The sequence below is a fragment of the Dromiciops gliroides genome, chromosome 5 (assembly GCF_019393635.1).
Source record: "Dromiciops gliroides isolate mDroGli1 chromosome 5, mDroGli1.pri, whole genome shotgun sequence".
NCBI lineage: Eukaryota > Metazoa > Chordata > Mammalia > Microbiotheria > Microbiotheriidae > Dromiciops > Dromiciops gliroides.
Window position 1 is genome coordinate 87,148,536 of NC_057865.1, and position 21,238 is coordinate 87,169,773.

The window sequence follows — 21,238 nt, forward strand, 5'->3', positions numbered from 1 at the left end:
CCAAACCTAAGTAGCTTGGTCCTCTGCTAAAATAATCCACCATCAGGCCCATATATGGAAGAATTTCAGGCATAATAGGATCTGCTAGAGCTAATACTTTACTGACAACTTTCAAATCCAAGGTCACCTCCATGTAAAAATAATACTTCAATGTAAGACATTAGTATAGGTAATTTTAGATATATGCAATAGTTTTTGAATATATTTTTAATTTCCCCTAGATTAGATTTTCAAGTTCAAATACTGTATCCACCCCTTCTGGAGGTGAGGCAGAAGGATGAGCTACAGTCTCCTTCCCTAATGACCTCACAATTTGGGGAAGTCATACCTTTATTTTTATCTCTTCCTACTGCTTTCTCTTCTTAATGTATTTTGGTCTTTCCTCCACAACAACATAAAAAGAAGTTTAATACACAATATAAAATAGGAGGGAGGTTTTGTTGTCATGCTTGTGGTTGAGATTAGATAGCTAAAACATAGCCAGCTCCTGACTAGGAACCAGGAAAGCAATAGTGGGCAGGGAACAAGAGCCGCTTATATGCCCATTGAGGTACAAATAGTCTACATAGTTGTGGAAGTGATACCAAAAAGTTCAATGGAAATGATTGTTTTAAGATACAAAAATAATAATAATGCTTTCAGTGCTCCCCAAAGATCTCTGGTACTGGGCTAGGGAATCCATTACCCTAGCAGAATAAACAGCAGGAGCTCTTCTATATCCCTCTGAAATCTGAAAATCTTTACTTAAAGCAGTCACTACAGTGAGTATCAGTCACTGCTGGGCCTCGGAGTCAAAAGACATGAATTCTAGTCCCTTTTCTGCCCGTAAATAATTATGTGAGTACAAGCCATAACTTAACTTCTCTAGGCTGCAGTTACATCTGTGAAACGATGATGCCCTCACTATCTCAAAGAGTTATTGTAAAAATGAAATGAAAATATGTCAAGTGTTTTGAGTTACTATTATTATTACTGTTCAATGCTGACACCACTAAAGCCAATCCATGGGAGGTAGAGGGGCTGAACTTAATCCAATTCAACAAGCATTATTTAAGAGGCTAGTACATTCAAAGCACTGTGCTAGGAAGGGGATTACAAAGACAAAATAAAACAACAAAAAATCCAGTACCTGCCTCCATAAAGTTCAGATTTTATTGAGGGTCTAACATTTAAACGGAAGAGGGGGAATCAGAACATGCTTACTGGAAGAGTTGACACATGAGCCGAGTGCTGAATAAAGGCACAGATTTTATGAGATGGAGGAAAGGAGGAGGTGCATTCTAGGCTATGGGGGCAAGCCTATGCAAATACACAAAGACAAGACATGGAACACACCAAGTTCAAGGAAAAGGAAGCAGTCTAATATGAGTGATGTAAAACAAGTCTGGCAAGGCACGTTAGAGGCTAACCATGAAGAGCTTTCTATGGCAATGATAAGAATTTGTATCTTATCCTAGAGGCAAAAGAGCCCCACTGAAAACCAAGCAGTAGAGTGGCATGGTGAACCTGTGCTTTACAAAAATTATTTTGACAGCAATCTGGAAGACTGGGGAGGAGAGAGAATTGATACAAGGAATTCAATCTGTAGACTATTAAAATAGTCTAGACAAAAGGTGATGAGGCTTTAAATTAGAAAGAAGCTGTGAAAATGGAGAGGAGGGGATGAACACAAAATACACTGCAGAGGAATGGTATCTGATTGGCTAAGCAGAGGGTGCAGAGAAGGAAACTTCCTGAAGAAAAGTGGCGATAGCCCTTGTATTCTTCTCTGGTCAGATCACACATGGAATACTATGCTCTCAGCACCAAATTTTAAGAATGACATTGGTAAGCCTGAGATCATCCACAGGAAGTAAGTAGGATGGTGCATGGTCTTGAGTAAATGTCACGAGGACTGGCTGAAGGAAGCAGAGATCTTTGGCTTGAAGAAAAGACTAAGAAAGGACCAGAATAGCTTTCTTCAAAGATTTATGAAATGCTGCAATACGGAAAAGGGATCAAACTTGTTCTTCGTGGCCCCAGAAGGAAGAAGCAGGGGCAAAGACTAGAAGTTGCAAAGACGCAAATTTAGGCTTGATGTAACTGGGCGGGCTTCTTTCAGAAATACTGAGTTGTCCCTTATTGGAGGTCTTCAGACAGAGCTTTGATAACTACTTGTTGAATTGGTGATAAATGGAATTCCTATTCAGGAATGAGTTGGACTAGAGAATTACTGAAATCTTTTCCCAATGTCTGACAGAGCAAAGACTTCATTATTTGATTCAGCCTTTAGCAGATTTCCAAGGAAAAGACAGGCATAAAAGTTATACTCTGTGTAATTTAAAATTCTAAATGTGGGTCCTAATCTGTTCCCCCAGTTTTGGGGAAAACTGACTAAAATCAATGATAAAACGAGTTTAGGTTTTTTAAGTGTTTATTGGAAGACAGAAAGAGAAAGATTGAGAACAGAATTCCTACAGCGTGGCAATCCTATCTTTCCTCAATTCCCCTGTGAAGTCCTCTGGAGTCTCTCTCCTCCACCACAGTAAAGTCAGGAACCCAAAGAGACAGCGCTCTCTGCACAGGCTCTCCTTCCTCCTTCCTGTCCCCTCCCAGAAATGGGAGGTTCTTCAAGCTGGTTGGTTGACTGGGCTGGAAGTTCAAAGTTTGTTAGCTTTTGAGAACCATGTTTTCTTAAGTACTCCCAAGTACCCGGCAGATGTGCTTAGAATCTAGTCAACTAGAAGTCAGCCAGTAATCCAGTCAAATCAACCAGTAATCACTCAGGTGGGCTCCTGAGTATCTGCCAAATCTCATCTATCACATTCCATTATCTTAACAACTCAGCAATCAAAAGCCTAAAAGAATTCTACAAAAAATATAAATCAGTTGTACAAAAGGCATTCTATTATCAAAGAATACAAGTCTTTTTAAAATCTAGTGCTAATCTAGTGTGTTGAGAAATTGATATATTTCTTCCATTTTACATTACATTATTAGCTATTACTCAATGGAGGCATAAAATTTAACATAGAAAAAATACATTAAATCTAAAGAACAAACAAGTTCTGGAAAAGAAATTAACTTATCAAGGAAGATTTAGCACATCATCATTAAACTGCAGGTTTTAGACAGTTTGGAGCCCAGACCTAAGATATTGTAACGATTGGAATAACGCCACCTGCTGGATACTAACTGTAGAAGAGTTCTGCCCATGAAGCGAAGGTCTTTGAGGGCAAGACCAGGAGTCTTGTCTTTGGTATCAGGAAGTGACGCGGACTAGTGGGAGGAGGAAGGAAGAGACTGGCGCTCAGTCTCGCGCTCTTTCCTGAGGACGCTGGCGGAGAAGGGAGCTAGAAATGTGCTCTCCCTTTAATAGATAGGAATCTAGACCTTTCTCTCTCTCTTTACCAAATTCTTATTCTCCTTAATAAATGCTTAAAGTCTAACTCTTGCTAAAGCTTATAATTTATTGGCGACCACTCATTAGATATTTTAGACAGACTAGCTAGAATTTTAGCCCTTAACAGATGGCTGACCACGAAGAGGAAAGCTAACCCTCAGTCTTCTTCTGATCTGCTGGTTGGGTAAGAAATTTCCCCTCCCTCTCCCTTTAACTGCTAAGTACTGGTGTACTGGCTGTGGTTTTCCTTTGAATTTTTTCGAATGGACCTTTTAAACTCCCTAATTATCCTATTTTTGATTTTGGTCTGTTTAACCAGACAAATGGGAGATAAGATCATGTTAATGCTTTGTTTTTGTGGATTTTCTATTTTTCTTTTTATTTTTGTTAAAAGAGCCAGCAACTTACTCACACAAGGAAATATCTCTCCCTCTCCCAACCATGCTTTTTCAGAGAAATCTGAAGAGATTCCTGCAGCTTTTCCCAATTCTAACACTAATTGTTGCTCTAATTTTGCATGCCTGGAGGCAATGACCCACCCTCTAGAAGTTTTTAATCCCCTAGCACCTGGAGGCAAAGTGGGGGAAGAGGAATCCAGGCCTGAGTTCAAAATCAAGTCTGATTCAAATTGTGCTGGTCCCTCCCCTCCTCTCCAGACCCCACCCTCTACTCCCCCCATGGCCAAGCCCTTTGCTTCCCCTGCCCGGGAAGTCCAAAGATCTAATGCGCATGCTCAACTTTCTCTAACTACATTTGCAGCTTCAGGCTCAGCCCTTCCCCAGCCTGGCTGTGCTTCTGAGACAACCTTAGAAAACCCTTTAAATTCCAGATATGCTCGTTTTGTTCATAATTTTGCTAACCTGCTTTTGTCTTTAATTAGTAATCTTATAAAGCATTTGTATGGTGAAAAGACTGACAGACAATATAGAGGGGTTAAAGAAGAAAAACTTAAGCTGAATAAGAATGACAATCATCAACATAGTTCAAGACTCTGCTTCTTTTGGCATGGAAGGGTATATATTTTACAGAAATGTAGAAGTAAGCAGCAAGGTATTGATATGAGTATTGGGGATTTTAGATATCGGAATCAAAAGTGTTCTGAATTCACTCAGAGTAATTGTATCAGTTCAGAGGTTACATAGGATTTCTATGCTATTACATCTACATTTTGAAATTAATGGTAATGGGTTTATTTTCATAGAGATTTTCATGCTTTTGAGATTGTGTCTTATACTTAGTTTTTAAAACAAGGAGAATATTTGTAAAAGCTTTTTATAGTCATGTGATCAAGTTTATATTTTATAATACTCTTATTGATATTAAGTTCATATTCATTTAGATTTCCTTAGTTTGAATTTCACTGTATTTTATTGTTCCATGTGTATTCTATTCATTTGTCTATCTAATTTTGAAACATTGCAAGATGGTTTTGATTTCATAATACAATGTTAATTCTAGGAGTATTGTGCTCCCATGTTCTGAGTTGTTTGTTTTTGTTATTTTTTTTTCTCAACTGATTATTTGATCAAACTCTTTAAAGCATTTCCCTGGCAAATTGTTTGCCATGGCAAGTGTAAATTGATTCTAGAAGTATTATTTTTGATAAGCACATTCCAAAAAAAAAAAAAGGGGGGGGAACATTTGTAAAAGTTTTCTTTTTTTTTCAAAAAAAGTTTTCTTTGAGATTCTGTTGTGCTTTAACTTGTATTTAAATATGTTCTGATTTTTCACAAAAGTAATTGTATACTAAGTAAAAAAAAGGGGTATTATTTGAAATTGTTGCATAATTATATATTGTGTTCTGAGTCAAGATGTATTCACATTTTTTGCAATCATTTATTATCCTCAATTTTTAAATCCATATGAGACTTGGATTATGGGAACTTATCATTTAAGACACTAATTACCTTTATTCTGAGTTATCAGATGCCAGTTGGCCAAGGTGCCATCCAATCACAAGAGGAATACATGCAAGAGCAGACACTGAACTGTCACATGAGGGGAGACATGCATGAAGTCAAGGTATGGCCGAGAGAACGGCTTTTGACAAATGTTGAGGTTGGATTCTCTTGGTTTAATATTTTATTTTATTTTTCCCCACAATATTGTACAGATGGCTGGAAGTATTCATCCCACCCATCTCACTTCTACACCTGGCTTCTATGCTCCCTCCTATATGCCTGATGCCATGGACATCTGAATCCCATGGATCTGATTAAGTCTGACTCAGTTTCCTCCAATATGTTCGGTGGCATGGACGTATATTCCATCCACCTATTTTAAGCCTGGCATACTGTATGGGCAGTACATATTGCTCAAGTGTGGGAATGCTCATATCCCATCATTTCTCTGTTCTTTTATGGTAACCCCCATAATTATCTCAGGTGTCATGATAAATACAGTGTTGAATTTGGCCTTGACACCTGTTACCAATTATATTAGATTTTTTAATTTCTCATAATGGCATGAGGATAATTAGGCAGATGATGCAAAAAGTGATGAAACAAAGATAAAAATTATTTTTAATAATTAATATCGTAGCAATTGTCTTCTCAATTACCCTCCATAAGGGGGGGACTATAGTAATATTATAATTTTAAAGAATGGTTCAATTTTTGTTTTATTATATGTTTCATGTGTAACAACTAAGATTCTGAATTCCCTTAGACATGTTTTTGAGAACTTTCATTGTTTGATTTGATTATTGACAAAGCTATTTTAAAGTTGTGTTAAGCTCAATTTTGTAGGAAATTTTCCTGGCTGATTACCAGCATCCACACATCAACCCCTGAAAAGACTTCCATTCCACGACTACACCTAGAGGACATCTGAGAAAAGACTTTCAGAGACTTTAAATGAACAGTTTTGATTTGTTGTTTTTGTTGTTTTTTTTCTCTTTCTGTTATAATATACACCATCTGTAACATGTATTCTCTGCAGAGGCCCTCCCTTTGCAAGACTAATGTCAAAGCGTCGGTTCATGAGGACAAAAAAAAAATCGCCCCTCTGGACAAAACTTTCCTTTCTTCCTTTTCTATATTGTTGTTCACATATTATTAGTTAGCAATAGTTATTATATTCTTTTTACTGTTCCGTCAAGGAAACATTTTGTTTCTTGAGGAACAACAGGGGGGACTGTAACGATTGGAATAACGCCACCTGCTGGATACTAACTGTAGAAGAGTTCTGCCCATGAAGCGAAGGTCTTTGAGGGCAAGACCAGGAGTCTTGTCTTTGGTATCAGGAAGTGACGCGGACTAGTGGGAGGAGGAAGGAAGAGACTGGCGCTCAGTCTCGCGCTCTTTCCTGAGGACGCTGGCGGAGAAGGGAGCTAGAAATGTGCTCTCCCTTTAATAGATAGGAATCTAGACCTTTCTCTCTCTCTTTACCAAATTCTTATTCTCCTTAATAAATGCTTAAAGTCTAACTCTTGCTAAAGCTTATAATTTATTGGCGACCACTCATTAGATATTTTAGACAGACTAGCTAGAATTTTAGCCCTTAACAATATGGAAAACTTCCTGTCTGGATACCCCTTCCACCAATGCATTAACAACTCTTGTAACTCAGTCTTGAAGTTATTGTAGGCACTAAGAAGTGTCTTGTCTATAGTTACAGAATTCCTACATCACAGACATAGTCATTTAACCAGGTCTTCCTAACTCCAAGGTCAACCCTTTAACCACTATGATATGCTGCCTTCCATTTTTAAGTTACTACAAAAAACATGTATTGTTTTCAATAATGACATATATGTATATGTATTATATATAACATATATAATCGTGTGTGTGTGTGTGTGTGTGTGTGTGTGTGTGTGTGTGTGTGTGTGTGTGAGAGAGAGAGAGAGAGACAGAGACAGAGACCAACTGCTGATTATGAAACCAAATAACCCAGTCAACAGTTTCAACATTAAAAACTTCACTGTAGGGCAGTTAGGTGGCACAGTGGATAAAGCACCAGAGTTCAAATCCAGCCTCAGACACTTGACACTAGCTGTGTGACCCTGGGCAAGTCACTTAACCCTCATTTCCCTGCCAAAAAAAAAACCCAAAACTTCACTGTTTACCTAAGATGTGCATATTAATATGGTATTAAGTAATTTTGTATCTCACTGTAAAGTGTTTATTTTGTAAATAATATTAAGCAATTTTCCTTAAGCACAAATCTAACAACCATGTGACTCTCCCACTCAATCAATTCCAGTGGCTTCCTATGGCCTCTAGGACAAAATATAAACTCCTCTTTTGAGCTTTTAAAACCTTACACAACCTAGTCCCAACTTATATTTCCAGACTCACTGTGTATTACTACCAACTCCTATGCTCTATGACCAGCTAAATTGGTCCTTTTGCTATTCTTCTCACATAACACTCCATTTCTGGCCTCCATGCCTTTGCTGTGGTCATCCCCCAATGACTGTAATGCACTTTCTCCTTACCTCAGCCTCACAGATTCCCTTTCTTCCTTTAAGGTGCAGATTAAGCACCAACTTTTGCATGAAGCACTTCCATACCCCCCCCCCCCAATCCACTAGTGCCCTCCCTCTCAAACTACTTTGACTTTAACTACTTAGTATCTATTTATTCACTGTATAGCACATATAGATTTGTGATAAAATAATGGGATTTGGCAGACCCATGGGGCTCCACCTGAAGACTGATTTAGAATTGATTGAATTGGGTGAAACTGAGAAACTGAGAACCTACTTAAGAATGATTAAATTGAGACCACACCTGGATGGCCCTGAGTAGGGTGTTGTTCTCAGAGGCTGTGGACTACACCATCAACAGGAGACCATTCTCAACCAATCAGCTTGAAGGAACTCCCCCTTTAGGGAGGGAGACAGAAAGTAGGAAGCAGAGGCTGGCTCACTGGATCTCTCTCTTTTCCTCCAGGATTTTGGCATGGTGGTGGCAGGGGCAGAACAGAGTAGATCTACTCCACGTGTTCTCTATAGAAACGTGGATAGCTAAATAAAGGTGGTTTTCTCAACTTCTCTCTCTTCACTAACTTCTAATATACTATAATAAATCCTTAAAAGCCTAAACTCTTGCTGAATTTATCAGTAATCTTAGCCAGTTTCCCAAAAAAAACTGGGGGGGTGGGGGAGAGGTTAGGACCTACATTAGATTTTAAACATTACATATTTATATATGTATTGTATAGTACATATATATTTATGTGTGTGTATGTATATATATATATATATATATATACACACACACACATACACATTTATATTTATTGAATGCCCCATTATATGCACATCTTGTCACTTCTGTTCACTAAAATAGTATTACACAAACATAAAGAACTATAGAGAAAATATTAACATGTAAATTACCAGCACTTCATTTGTATGTGAGCTACTCTTAAGCATCAGAGTACAAAATGCCAGTCTAGGGGCCATAAAACTGATCAATATATAGCAGCTGAATATGAAAAATGTTAAGTACCTGTCCCAGTCTTCATCCCCAGTTCTTCTTCTCCAAGACCGTTCTGCACCAGGCTTATCAAACTGATCAAAGTCATCATCTGCAAAGAAAACGTCATTAAAAATAGTTCTTACTAGAATAGACATATAATGCAAAAAAAAAATTGTAATACAAATAATTAAGAATCCTGGAAATTGATATAAAAATTTATTATGAACTCTCTACTTTTCAGTCTAATATGCACAAATATAAGTTTGTTTGTTTTTTAAGTAATGGGCAATGACTAAGGCACCTGGTCCTATGACAGGAAAACAATTCTTTATTAGGTTTGTGATGTTTAAAATCTAATGTGTGTCCTTACCTGCCCCCCCCCCAGTTTTTATTTTGGGGGGGGGGGGACTAGCTAAGATTTACTGATAAATTCAGCAAGAGTTTAGGCTTTTAAGCATTTATTAAAGAGTAAAGATAATACATGGTGTACAGTAAAGCAAGAAAAGCCTATCTCCTTTCCTCTCTCTCTGCCACCAACCCAAAGTCCCGGAACGAAAAGTTGCCTGAGGAACAGGAAGCAGGGTAGTCCCCACATACAGTTCCAAGCTAATTGGCTGGTCCATTGATTGACATGACTTCCAGGTGGTCTATGAAAAGACATAACTCCTGGATGCCAGGCAGCTTCTAGATGCTAGTCATGCTAGTCACATGCTTTCTTTTCAGGGGGGCATCACCCTGGTTCTCACAATGTCTTTCTCAGCAGGGGGTGGCACCCTGATTCTCACAGGTACCAATGGGTATAGGAAAATACCAGTAAGTGTAGGCACTGGCTAGAGAAAAGCATGGTTTTGTAAGGAAAAACTTAGGAAAAAAAATCATAGGAAAATAATAGAGCACAATGAAAAGAACATCATACTTAAGGCCATAAAACCCAGGTTTAAGTCCCAGCTTAACTAGATATCAGTTATGTGACCTATTTCTCACCTCTGAGCCTCAATTCCTCATCTACAAAATATAGATAATACTACATATATGACCTTTCTCAGTTATTAGGAGGATCAAATGAAAATATAGAGTACTTTGTAAACTTTTCTAAATAATGAATAAAACTGATACTCTATTTATAGACCTTTGCAACATTTATAACTTGTAATTAAATTTTTAAGTCAATTATTAAAGATCCACTAAAAGAAAACATAATAGGAAATTTTAAATCCATACTGCTTAGAAAATAGTTTTTATGTACGAGACTAGCAGCAAACACTCTTCCCCAAGGGGGTCTCAGGGCAGTATAGCTAAGATAGGAGTCTGACCAAGGAATAAACAAAAATACCTTGGGCTTGTCAATAATGTAGGCTGAACTTGAGACAAGACATAATCAAGTTCTATACTTTCTATTATTTCATAATGCCAAAGAGATTAAGGAAGTAAACAAGTATTTATTAAGTGCCTAGTATGTGTCAGGTGCTTTACAAATATCTCATTTGATCCACACAACTCTGGGAAGTAGGTGCTATTTATCCCCATTTTTAACAGATGAAGAAAGTGAGTGAAACAGAAGTTAAATGAATTGCCCAATGTCACACAGGTGGTAAGTGTCTGAGGCCAGATGTGAATTGGGGTCTTCCTGATTCCAGGTCCAACATTCAATCCACTGAACTAGCTGGATTAAGTAACTGGAATCCATGGATGAAAGGTGCTCAAGAACAACAAAGCTTCACTTGGGCTCAAGAGAAGTAGTAATGGCCACAGAATGATGATGACAGTGATGGTGGTGGTGATGATATCTCCAAGATTATTCTGAAGTGAATCTTATTTTCTAAATGCACACTATTACCAAAATTTTGCTTATTCAATCTTTCCATCCTATCTACTTGGGTTTTTCTCTGCTGCATACAAAACATACCCAACAAGAAGCAAACAAAAGATGGAATCCAGGGTCTCTGATTCAAAATCTGGGGCTTTTCCCACCATTCTAAACTGGCTCACTTCACTTCTATTCAAGATGCAATTTCTTCATCTTCAACTCTTGACTTGTAAATATGTTAGACTGGTGGCAAAAGACAAATGTATTCTAGAATTCTCTCTACTTATACCCTCCAAAATGAAAATGAATACACCCATGAAGGCAAGGTACCCCCACCCCAGGTTATTTGTACAGAATACCAAGCTTATAAGAAATTCCAAACTGATATTCATTCAATCACAGCAATAAGACCTGACTCCTGTTTGAAAAAAAAAATTACACAGCCTGAAAAGATACAGAACTGGGTTTTTTTTTCTACAATGTCATGAGGTCTTTGTTATTCAAGTATCACTAGATAAACTGAATTTAAAAAGATAGCCAGATTTCTCTCCTTTCAGTCATTTTGACAAAGAAGCTTTCTCTCTCAACCATAAAAAAAGCTATTCCAACATTTTCAAATTGTCTTTGAAGGTAGCATGTAAACAAGAGGTAATGTGAGATTATTCTAAATTCAAACTGGTGACCATCCAATCCATTGGAGCCTTAATTCTTGATAGCTATATTTTGATAGTAGATTGAAGAGCTCAAAAAGAACAGCAAGGAAGGTCTTTCAAAAAAAGGCTTTGAGGGGGCAGCTAGGTGGCGCAGTAGATAAAGCACCGGCCCTGGACTCAGGAGGACCTGAGTTCAAATCCGGCCTCAGACACTTGACACTTACTAGCTGTGTGACTCTGGGCAAGTCACTTAACCCTCACTGCCCTGCAAAAAACAAAACAAAACAAAACAAAACAAAACTTTGGAAAATCTTCCTAGTTTGACCTGCTTTTAGGATTTTGTTTAAAGGGTATAGAATCATACTAAGAAGGTGAATATATGTTTGGACCACTCACTCAAAGGAATAGTATAAAAGAATTCCTAAATCTGGCCCTACCTGGTCTTCTCATACAACACAGGTGTTTCTGTTTGGTTAGCCTTGTTTTTACTATTTCAGCAAAACAAAATCACATCTAACTTGTGCATTCAAACACCTTCAGTGAACAAAAATCAACAGTCCAGTTCTATAGTATCTTTTTCCACACTAAGCATCATCTAAAGTATCTGAAAAAAAGATTCCTAAGTATCTATGAAAAGACTAGCTGAGGAGCAAACAACTTTTGACACTTTTCTATTCCCAATCATATGTATACTTCTATTTCTATCCCTGTTCATTTTCCCATAGTCCATTCTTTTTCCTCTGCTTTTGAGATCTGTGTGTCACAGATTTTCCAGGAGGGCACAAGGACACTGCTTAACCACACTGGCAATCAAGATTAAAGAGACTGCTGACCTCTGAGCTAAATGGAGGCTCTAAGGATGAAAGAGCTGGCTTTGAGGGGAGGAAAAATAGAAAAGAAAACCACCAAGAAATACGATCAATATAACTGCCAAGACAAAGGTCATCGAGGATGTAGCAAAGGATACAAACAGCAACTGTATGTGACTACCTAAAGATGAACTGCTGTTTTCACTTTTAGAAAAAGAAAAAGGGGATTGAGAGGGAGTGGCGGTAGGATTTAGATTTTGATGGAAATATTAAAATATCCAAAATGTTGCAAAAATTGTTCAAAATTTAAAAAGCATTAAAAGAATGGTTGACAACTATTGTTAAATTTATCTCTGACAAGGGTGTGAGTTAGTAAAAATAGCCACCAAAAACAAAGTAGTAGATACTTTTTATAATGCTAATATTAGGGGATAAGAAACAGTCACATTATAGGCTTGTGATGTTATATTATCAGGTATTCATATATTTTACACACACACAATGATTTACCAAACACCTCACTGAATTCATGATATAAAGCATGTGCTTTATATGGGATTCTAATGTACTATAGAGATATATAACCTGTGAATTCCAGACAGGATTTCAAGAAGGATTTTCATATGCTATAAATAAGGCTGAACTAAGGTTTTTTTCAAATAGAGTGTAAATATGTAGAACTCATAACCCCAAATAGTATACCAAGTTAAAAAAAATCTTCAAGAAAAGTTTAGATAAATTGATAGGCAAGAGGAGGAGGGGACAGAACTATGATTCCATAGGCTTAGGGAACTCCTGGTACAAGTTTAAGATAAATAAATTAATGGAAACTGGAGCAATTTGGTAGCTGTCAAACAAAAGGACTCTGCTTCTATCCTGGTCTATCACACCCATCATTTCAGGGGAGCAACCCTTTTGAAGAAGGAGACAGCCATCTCTGCGACCACCAATACCCCCATCACTGCTAACAAGGAAAGCCCATGAGCCCTATGGATAATTAGTGACCCTGGGACCACCAGTCCCTCTAATCCAGCCATCCTCTTGATGAGCAATCTTTGTGAAGAAAATGCAACTGGAAGCTGCTTCTGCAGATGCTAGAGCACCCCACTACCCTTCCCTCAATAACCAAAGCTGCAGAAGAAACAGAAAAGAAAGTTCTCACCAACAAAGTCCTTTCCTAGGCACCATCAAATGATTCAACATCAGAAACTGATCTGATTTTAAAACTGGAAGTGCCATTAAAGGAGATGCATTATTCTTTTGCTGCCGTACCACAGAGATCACAGGACCTTTCCATCTAACTTGTAGCTTGTGAGCTCCTTGGGGATACATTGTCTTGCTTCTTCTAATTGTAAACCAAGTATTTAGCAGTGTTTTCCATGTACCAAGTGCTTAATAATTCTTTTTCATTTATCCTCATACAAAATATTTCTTAGTAATACTATATGACACAAAACACTACACTAGAATAACCAATGATCTACAGCATTTATATTTCGGCTAATCAATGGTATCATTTCATCTCTTTCATCAGTATGGTATAGTGGAAAGAAAACTGAATTGAGTGTCAGAGGATATGCGTTCAAATGCCAGTTCTATTTGTCACTAGTTATGTGTGATCCTGGACTTGTCACTTAATCTCTCTGGGCTTTAGTTTCCTCATTTAGAATATAACAATACTGAATTAGATTGTCTCTAATTTCAACAAAGATCGACAGATTTTGATGCTACTCAACCATGAAGTAATGGTCTCCAGATTGGAGATAATGCTATATACCACTATACCTCAGAAATCCCTTAACTACCTAAAAACCCAGGAGTTAGAAATAAAATTGAATGTCATCTAGTACAAACTCTTCATTCTACAAGAAAGGAACCCAAACTTCTCTTCATGCATTATAGATGAAAATAGGATGAGGATATTAAGTGTACTAAAGTTGCTATCTAAAGTGAATTTTCTGAGCTAAGGGGAAAAAAATGCAGAAAGGATCCCTTTATTATGTTACTTAAAAAGAGACTTTAATTCTCCTGTCACCAGGTGGACCACCTCCAAACAAATCTGTGATTACCTGGACAAAATCGACCTTAAATATATATTTTCCAGAATGTTAGCTTGTTAATTTGATGATAGATAAATCATTATAAAATATAAATCATTAATGATACTTTCCCAAAAGACCCTAGGTACTCATTTTCAAAATTTCTTAGGGATGAGTTCATTCATTCAACCATTAAGTGCCTATTATGTTGTACTGAGGATACTGGCCCAAAAATGTCATAAATTAGGCTGAACTAAGATTTTTATCACATAGCACAGTGGATAAAGCACCAACCCTAAGGGTCAGCTAGGTGGCGCAGTGGATAAAGCACCAGCCCTGGATTCAGGAGGACCTGAGTTCAAATCCAGCCTCAGACACTTGACACTTACTAGCTGTATGACCTTGGGCAAGTCACTTAACCCTCATTGCCCCACAAAAACAAACAAACAAAAAAGCCACATTCCCCGCCCTCAAGGAGTTTAAAATCCAAGGAGTACGGGGTGGGGGTGGTAAATGAAAGGGTTTTAACATATATAAGAAAACAACATATACAAAGTAATTTGAGTTAGGGAACTAACAACCATAAGAATGAGGTGTAAAAGGCAAAAATTCTAGCTAGTCTGTCTAAAATATCTAATGAGTGGTCGCCAATAAATTATAAGCTTTAGCAAGAGTTAGGCTTTTAAGCATTTATTAAGGAGAATAAGAATTTGGTAAAGAGAGAGAGAAGGCCTACATTCATCTATCTATTAAAGGGAGAGAGCATTTCTAGATCCACTCTCCTCCAGAGTCCATAGGAAAGAGAGTGAGTCAGAGCGCCAGCCTCCCCCTTCTTCCTCCCACAAGTAAAGACGCCAAAGAAAAGACTCATAGTCTTGCTCTCAGAGACCTTCACTTCATGGGGAGCTTTTCTACAGTAAATCTCCAGCAGGTGGCGTCATTCCAACCGTTACAGAGGAAAGACCCTAAGTAAAAAGAGGCACTTGAACTGAGCTCCTTCTCTGAAGGAAGTTGAAAAAAGAATCCAGAGATGAAAGGCAGTCTGTGATTTGGCTAAAACATAGAGCCTGTGAATTGGAGTAACACAGAAAGTGTGTGACTAGAGGCAGATTGGTGAAAGATTCCAAAAAGAGGAATTTGTACTTGGCCTAGAGTCAACAGAGGGTCACTGGAGCTTTTTAAGCAAGGCTCTGTATGGTTAATGAATCAGAGAAGGGAGAGACTGGAAGCAGGCAGAAGGTTTGTAGGTTCCTGCAAAAGTAAACTCACTTTTGACGTTTAAGGGAAACAAGTAAGGATCACAGTATACTGTAAGTTCCATAAGGGCAGGAACAATTTCCTTTTTCCCCCAGCACTTAGCACAGTGGTTTGCACAAAGGAGGCAACATAGAAATGTTTGTTCAATTGAAAGGACAGTTCAGCTATCCTAAGTATTTCTATTTCTATAAATATAAATACCCCTCAACCCACGCCCTGCATATTTTGTGGACGTTCACAATACAATTAGTAACTTCCCCTAAATTGTTTTGCTAATGTTTTTGCTAATGGGTTCCTAAGTCTAAAGCTTACAGGAAAACAAATTTCAAGGTGTGTTATACCCAAAATGAATTGCTTCAAGCAGAGTATTAAACTAGATCATAACTAAAACTCCTTCAAACACTATATTATATGATTCAACTATAAAACTGCAACTGAGCAAGGAATTACTCTTGAAAAAAACCAAGTAGAGTCAAGATAGAGAAAGGATGCTGCAAACAATAGTGACACACATCACCACCCACATTTGTCCCGATTCTCTGGGAGCAGAACACACCTGTCTATGGACTATAAGCCTGAGCCATCAAGTTGTTTATACAGATGCCAATTGTCACATGTGATTTAAAAAGTGAAAGAGAACCCCTGATTATGCCTCACTATTGGTAAAATAAAGACATGCACTCCATCCCTGCTCTGTCCATAAATGAAGTTTTGATACTATAGGTATGTGACCAATTCTCCACAACAGAGGTACAATACACAACCTGGAAAATGACAAGATTTACAAATTTTCACTATATACAGAAGAGGAAAAAAACTGGAAAAGGAGATCAAAGTGATCCAAGTTTACAGTGAAGAGGAAAAAGCCTTGAACTTTAGGTTTTAGATTCTAGTTATGCCCTGGAATCTCTAACAGGCCATATAACTCCTATGTACCAGTTTTAAAACCCTTTAAGAAAAAGATATGATATAATGATATCAAATGCTGATCAAAAAGCATGATATCTCTTAAGTACAGTCAAATCTAAGGCAAAGTTACTTCAGTGCATCTGACTGATGTTGCTGTTGGTCCTTTATTCTCTTTTCTTTTCTTTTTTCCAGGGCAATGACTTGCCCAGAGTCACACAGCTAGTTAAGTGTCAAGTGTCTGAGGCTGGATTTGAACTCAGGTCCTCCTGAAACCAAGGCCAGTGCTTTATCCACTGCACCACCTAGCTGCCCCAGTCCTTCATTCTCAAAGAAGACCATGACATCAATGCAGTGGATAGTGCTGGCCCTGGAGTCAAGAAGACCTAAATTCAAATCTCACCTCAGACACTTACTAGCAAGTCACTTAATCCCAACTGCCTTAAACCATCCAGGGCCATCTCCAATCATCTTGATGTATATCTTGCTATTGGACCCTGATGACTCTGGAGGAGAGAGAGGTTGGTGACCTTCCATAGACCTCCCTCACTTAAATCCAACTCAGTAAAAGTTATGACATCACCCTGATGTCATGGCCCTCTTTAAGAGCAAAAGACAAGGGGGCAGCTGGGTGGCACAGTGGATAAAGCAATGGCCCTGGATTTAGGAGGACCTGAGTTCAAATCCAGCCTCAGACACTTGACACTTACTAGCTGTGTGACCCTGGGCAAGTCACTTAACCCCCATTGCCTGACCAAAAAAAAAAAAAAAAGCAAAGGGCAAACAACAACCACCTGAATCTAATTGATATGAGCACAGCCTTCTCACACCTGTGTGACTTTTTTTTCCATGATGTGTAAACCCTTTCCCAAGACTTTCTCCTTGCTTTTCACCTTAAGTGAATACTAAGGAGGAATATGGGTTGTCCAATGATTACTCCTCCTTCATACAGGACAGACTCACTTCTTTTCTCTGGTCATAAAGCCCTCCAATGACATGCTTATGCCACTTCTCTTGTGCTATTCTTTGTAATATGTTGTAACCTATTTAATCTATGTGCCTCTCCACTGCACTAAGGGTAAAATATAACTTCAATTCTTAAGGGATTATAGTATTCCATGAATCAGAACCATACAGTCTCACTAAAAAGAGTAGTGATTTTTATTTTTATTTATTTATTGAGAATAGTGATTTTTAAAAGATGGACCCTTGTTTCAGGGAAAAATGTTAGGTCAATAAAAATACCGCATCCAAAGGTAACCCCACCTGGTCTCCTCCCCCTGCTCAATTCTGAGTCTAGCTTAGCTCACTATATATCTGGAGTGTCTGCCTAAAACGGATTCTTTGTACACTTGGTTTTTCCTGTGAGGATAGTTAAACAAAGCTTCTGATTGATAACAGATCTCATCTAGGAAATTCTTCAGTGTTCCAAGGCGTCATATAATGAACATAATACAATCCATAATCAGGGGTGTTTGGAGTAACTAACCATCAATGGGGAAATTCCACTTTAATTTAGACTCTGCATTGGACTCAACTCCACAAGTAGAGAAAACACCTTTGACAAATAAATGTCTCCCTGTTTAATTCTTTACTTAAGTGTCAAAGTTCTCTCTGATGTTCTATTTTTAAGGAATCATGCATGATTTTAACATATATATATATATATATATATATATATATATATGAAAGACAAATCGCTGGTTAAGAGCCTTTTAAGGAAGTATTAACAAATGTTTCCCAAAAAAAGTCAACCAACAGTAACTGCAGTGGAATCTTGTATGCTTTATATCCTTCAATTAACTGTATAACTATAAAAATGTGGTTTGTTATAGAATATTAACCATTCCCTTTACAAACCTTTATTAATATACTTCAGGGGGCAGCTAGATGGTGCAGTGGATAGAACACCGGCCCTGGAATCAGGAGTACCTGAGTTCAAATCCAGCCTCAGACACTTAACACTTACTAGCTGTGTGACCCTGGGCAAGTCACTTAACCCCAACTGCCTCACTAAAAAACAAACAAACAAATATACTTCAGAAGTTTCTCAAAGATTGTGTAGAGCTGGGACAGTGGGGATATGGGTCCAAGAGCTATTTATATTTTCTTGGATAATTTTCTTTGGCAATGATAAATCCCATGATTTTTTCCAAGCATTAATTACCCTCTCCTTTTTCCTATATTTCAAAATCGAGCTCTCAATTCCCTTAAAGCTGTCTTGTCTCCACAGAGTATCCTTGGTCTAATGTAGCTGCTCTTCCCATCTTGGTTTTCTTTATTACTATTTCTACTTCTTGCTGCAGCACATCCAGGACTGTGAAGTCAAGAGTCTCGATAAGAGTGGCTCTGCTACCACTGATGGGTAAATGAATGTTATAAAGATCTTCATCATTCTTTTCAACTTTAAAAAATCTGTTCAATGTCATCCTAGCAAATTTAGAATAAATACGCAGATAGTAGTTGAATTTATTTTAGATTTATATGTGATCAATGTAACAAGAACAAAAGGATGGGTTTTTTTCCCTTTTTGGGCAAAAAAAAAAAGAGGATCAGAAAAGGGATAGAACCTTTGATTGGGGATGGATAAGATAAATGACAACAGAGAGGAGGTAAAACAACTCATTTCCTATTTAACTTCTACTTTTTCTGCCAAAGAGAATGACCTTTTCCCTGGAAACTGCAAAACCAAAATGATATACGGGTAGTAGATACCAAAAAATAAAGAACTAATAAAAGAGCACTTAACTACGCTGGATGAATTCAAGTCAATTGGCCCAGACAAATCACATCCTCAGGTATTGACAGATGTTACTGCTGAGCACTGTCAATAATATTTGAAAGACTGGGGCAGCTAGGTGGTGCAGTGGATAAAAAGCACTGGCCCTGGATGCAGGAGGACCTGAGTTCAAATCCAGCCTCAGACACTTGACACTAGCTGTGTGACCCTGGGCAAGTCACTTGACCCCAACTGCCTCACCAAAAAAAAATTAAATTAAATTAAAAACCCAAAATATTTGAAAGACCATGGGAAGTAAGAGAGCTACCACAAGTCTGGAGAAAGGGAAATATATCAATTTTCAAAAAAGAGAAAAGAACAAAGTCTTTAACTATAAGCCACTGAGTATGACTTCAATATCTGGGGAAATTCTAAATAAGAGAGATGTCAAACATCTAAAAAGGAAAGCAACAATTACAAAGAGGCAGCAAGGCTTCATGAATAGGGCAGATTGGTAAATGAGGGGAAAGCTGTAGACATATTTTATCAAGGTTTTGAAAAAGTATCTTGTAGACATAAATTTGAGGATGTGGTCGGTAAGGGAATTCTTTTTGCCTCACTACAGTTATTTGTTACAAGGACTTGGTTTTTCTTTTTTTTTTTTAATGGGGGGGGGTGAGAGTGGAAAAATGCTTAATTAAGCTTTAAGTAAATTTTTTAATTACCCAAAAATGTTAATATGGAGAAGACAGAAAGATAAGGATCCGATGATATGAACAGATGGATTCAGAACTGGCTGACAGACCGACTCAAAAATGAGTTGAATGGTTTTCTATGTCAATGTGGCAGTAGATCTCCAGTGGAGTATCCCTAAAGATCTGTGATTTACCCTGTGCTATATAAAAATGTTATCAATATTTTGAATAGAGGCACAGGGTATGCCCTTCAAATATGCAAACACCACAAAGGTAGGAGAATAGCTCACATGGGGGATGAAAAAGCTAAGGACCCCAAAAAGGATCCTGACAAGCAAGAGCAGGGGTCAACATACTAAAGCTTGCAGCCAGTGAGGGAAAGCTGGCTCTTGAGCAGGGCACTGGCCAAGAGCTAAGAATGATTTTTGCATCTTTAAATAAAGTTTGATAGTATTTTAAAGTGTAAAAAGCATTGTAATGCTAGACTATCTTGAGTTCATGTCATATAAGGACCAGTTGGAAAAACTGGGAATGTTGAATCTGGAGAAAAACTTCAGGAGGGATATGATAGCTGTCTTCAAGTGTTTGCAAGACTTTCAAATGGACAGAGATTAGACTAGCTCCATTTGGCAGAAACAGAAACAATGAGCAGAAGTTGTACACATGGCAATTTAGTGTTAATGTCAGAAAAACTTCCTAACAATTAGAGGTGTCTAAAAGTGGAACGGGCTGCCTTGAGAGGTAGGGGATTCCCCCTTCTTTGAGGTCTTCAAGCAGAGGTTATATGACCACTTGTCAGAAATAGAGTAGGGATTGTTTACATATGGGTTGGTCTACATGGCCACCAAGGTTGCTTCCAACTGTCCCATTGAGTGCTAATAAAAACAGGAATGTATGGACAACAAATAAAATTCTATTAAGTAGAATTATGCACAAGCATAGAATTCACATTCAAACAATGTTCAAAATATGTAACACATTACACACACACATACACATGTTTTTAAAGAAGCTCATCAATTCAGTATCAAAAAAGTAGGGTCTGCATCACCAAGAATTGAAAGATGTGAGAGTGCAGTGGTCAAAGGAGGTCTATGAAGGTTCTGATAAAAGACATAACTTGGATACATTGATGACTTTCCTTCCTAGGAAATAAAGTCATTCTAGAAATCATTTCACTTTATTTTCATAATATGCCTGTGAGATAGGGAGGAACAAGCCTTATTACACATGGAAAAACAGAAACTAAGTCACATGTTCCAGGAACACATAGGCAGTGGTAGAAGCCAAACCCCATGAACCTTAACAGATAAGCTGGTACGGTAGAAACAGAACTGGATTAGATCTGAAGAGTCAGTCACAGCTGAATCCCAGAGATGTGGCAATAAGGCAGTCACTTAACTTTCCTGAGGCTCAGATTCTTCATCTTACTATAAAATAGAAATGATAATACTCTTACCATCTACCTTACAGGATCACTGTGAGAAGCAAACAAGAATGAAAGAAAAAGCATGTGTTAAAGCTTATGTAGATAGCTTTTCA

The 21,238-nt window shown here is 37.8% G+C and overlaps 1 protein-coding gene across 6 annotated transcripts in view; it reads right to left on the reverse strand.

Annotated features, from left to right (window-relative positions):
• Window positions 1-21,238, reverse strand: part of RBM33 (RNA binding motif protein 33) — a 185,599-nt gene that overhangs the window by 153,923 nt on the left and 10,438 nt on the right. For all 6 annotated transcript variants that reach the window (XM_043965518.1, XM_043965515.1, XM_043965516.1 and 3 more), the window contains exon 2: window positions 8,842-8,920. In XM_043965518.1, coding sequence (XP_043821453.1) covers window positions 8,842-8,920 — 79 coding nt within the window. The remainder of the gene's footprint in view (window positions 1-8,841; window positions 8,921-21,238) is intronic.